Here is a 2,002-nt window from a genome sequence, read left to right on the forward strand (position 1 = left end):
ATTTTTTTCTTCGCGAGCAATTTACCGCATCTGAGAATATCTTAAACCTCGAAAAGAGGAAAACGGCATTAGAACAAACAAATAACATCAAAATCACCTGCTGCAACTTTAAAGGTGTCATATTGAACATATTGAAAATGATACTTATTATCAATAGAACTGTGTATTGAGCTTTTCCTGCTTGTATTGTACGTGTGTTATTTCATTATCGATGACATTAAAAAAACTTTAATGTACCTTATTAAGACCTTAATTAAATGAACGTCAATCATCTTCCATGAAATTTCAGCCTATAACATACGCAATTCCGGTTCTTTCCTAACAGTGCAATGATTTAAAGTGTATCTTTATAAAGGAAACTGGGCAAAAACATAACAAAGTAATTATATATAGTAAGCAGGTGAAACGATTGCAAAGACATACCCTGTTCTCACAGTTAATCAGTGAAAGCAAGACATGTTCAGTAACACAGAAACCTCTTTTTCACAAAATTCTACCGTTTCAGATTGGGCTACAAATTCCTCTCCTAACAATTCTACCAATGCAGATTGGACTACAAATTCGGCACGGTTAACTTCTGCTACAGTTATCGCTGTATTATCACCGATAGCAGTAGCTGGAAATGCCTTGATTTTGGCGGCAATTTGGAAGAAGACGTTTGTGAGAACACTATTCCATATTCTTCTGAGTGGATTAGCGTTCACTGACTTGTTTACAGGACTTATCGCTCAGCCTTTCAGCGCCGCAGCCACTTTGACGAATGTAGCAAACTCTAGAGACCAGTACGATAGGTCACTGCTTTATATCACCTTAGACACAATTGGCGATAGCAGTGCTATCTATTTTATTTCCATCACGGTTCTACTTATAACACTCATATCTATTGAACGATGGCTGCACATGTCTCGACGATCATTGGTTACATCGCGTCATGGATGTTTTACTGTTATCATATTGTTACTGATTCCGATTCCCATAATTGTTTACCGCGTTTTACTGAATGGAAATGAAACTTATGAAACACATATTTACGCAATGGCTATGACACTGTTGTTTTCTTGTTATCTTACTACGTCATTCGCCTATTTCAAAGTTTACCGAATTATTCGTCATCACCAACAGCAAGTCCAAGCAAACGAAACATCCCAGAATTTTGGCCGACAAGCAATAGACCTTGCGAAGTACAAGAAATCTGTAGATTCCATATTGTATATTGTAGTGTTATTTTCGTTCTGTTTTATTCCTTTCGTTGTCTCTAGTGGCTTGTATATTGGTATACCAAATAATTTTGAAGTAGCCGTGGCCATCAGGGTGTCAAAGGTTCTTTTATTTTTGTCTTCGTCACTCAACCCAGGTCTTTATCTTTGGAGAATGAATGATATCCGTAATGGGGTAAAAACGTTGTTCTGCAGGCAAAGCTAAAGGAATTTTTTTAATAACGTGGATCATATGAGATTATACATGTTTATTGCATAAGTAATTTATTCAACATAGTTTTTACTGCCCAATTGTAAAATTTACAAAACTTTTCAAGCTCCTCGTTAAGCAAAGACTGTTTGTTGATCTTAGTTAATTTTCTTCTAGAGATTAAGAGTATTCATAGCAAATACTTCAAGTAGTCCAAAGGCACAGGAAATTGTAAATAACAAAGGTATGAGATATATTTAATTTTTTGTGTTGCAAGATATGAACGTTTATTAACATGAATATGTGTCCAGTAGTAGCAATGGAACTATACGATAAATGCGAGTGCGGCCATACTACTGAAAAAAAAAAACCTGAAAAAAATTCAGGCTCTGAGCAGGATTCGAACCCACGACCTTTGCGTTACCGGTGCAATGCTCTACCAGCTCGTAGCAAATAGCTCATTTTGTCCTGGAGCTACATGCATTACGCTTGCCTAATATTTTTCACTTTCGACCCCATAAGTAATTATTGCTTTCAGTTTAATTCATAAAGTCACAAAGACCATCAATCATGTTTCCGAATGATATTTAACTCT

The 2,002-nt window shown here is 36.0% G+C and overlaps 1 protein-coding gene across 1 annotated transcript; it reads left to right on the plus strand.

Annotated features, from left to right (window-relative positions):
• The first annotated feature begins 456 nt into the window (after window positions 1-456).
• Window positions 457-1,422, plus strand: LOC144629705 (histamine H2 receptor-like). The gene has a single exon (XM_078487928.1). The coding sequence runs from the start codon at window positions 457-459 to the stop codon at window positions 1,420-1,422; it is 966 nt and encodes a 321-aa protein (XP_078344054.1).
• The last annotated feature ends 580 nt before the right edge of the window (window positions 1,423-2,002 follow it).

The sequence above is a fragment of the Oculina patagonica genome, chromosome 11 (genome assembly GCF_052425735.1).
Source record: "Oculina patagonica isolate OP01 chromosome 11, crgOcupat, whole genome shotgun sequence".
Taxonomy (NCBI): Eukaryota; Metazoa; Cnidaria; class Anthozoa; order Scleractinia; family Oculinidae; genus Oculina; species Oculina patagonica.

What these genes read in the sequence shown, in the direction of transcription:
- LOC144629705 (XM_078487928.1), top strand. Translation starts at nt 457, where the DNA reads ATGTTCAGTAACACAGAAACCTCTTTTTCACAAAATTCTACCGTTTCA.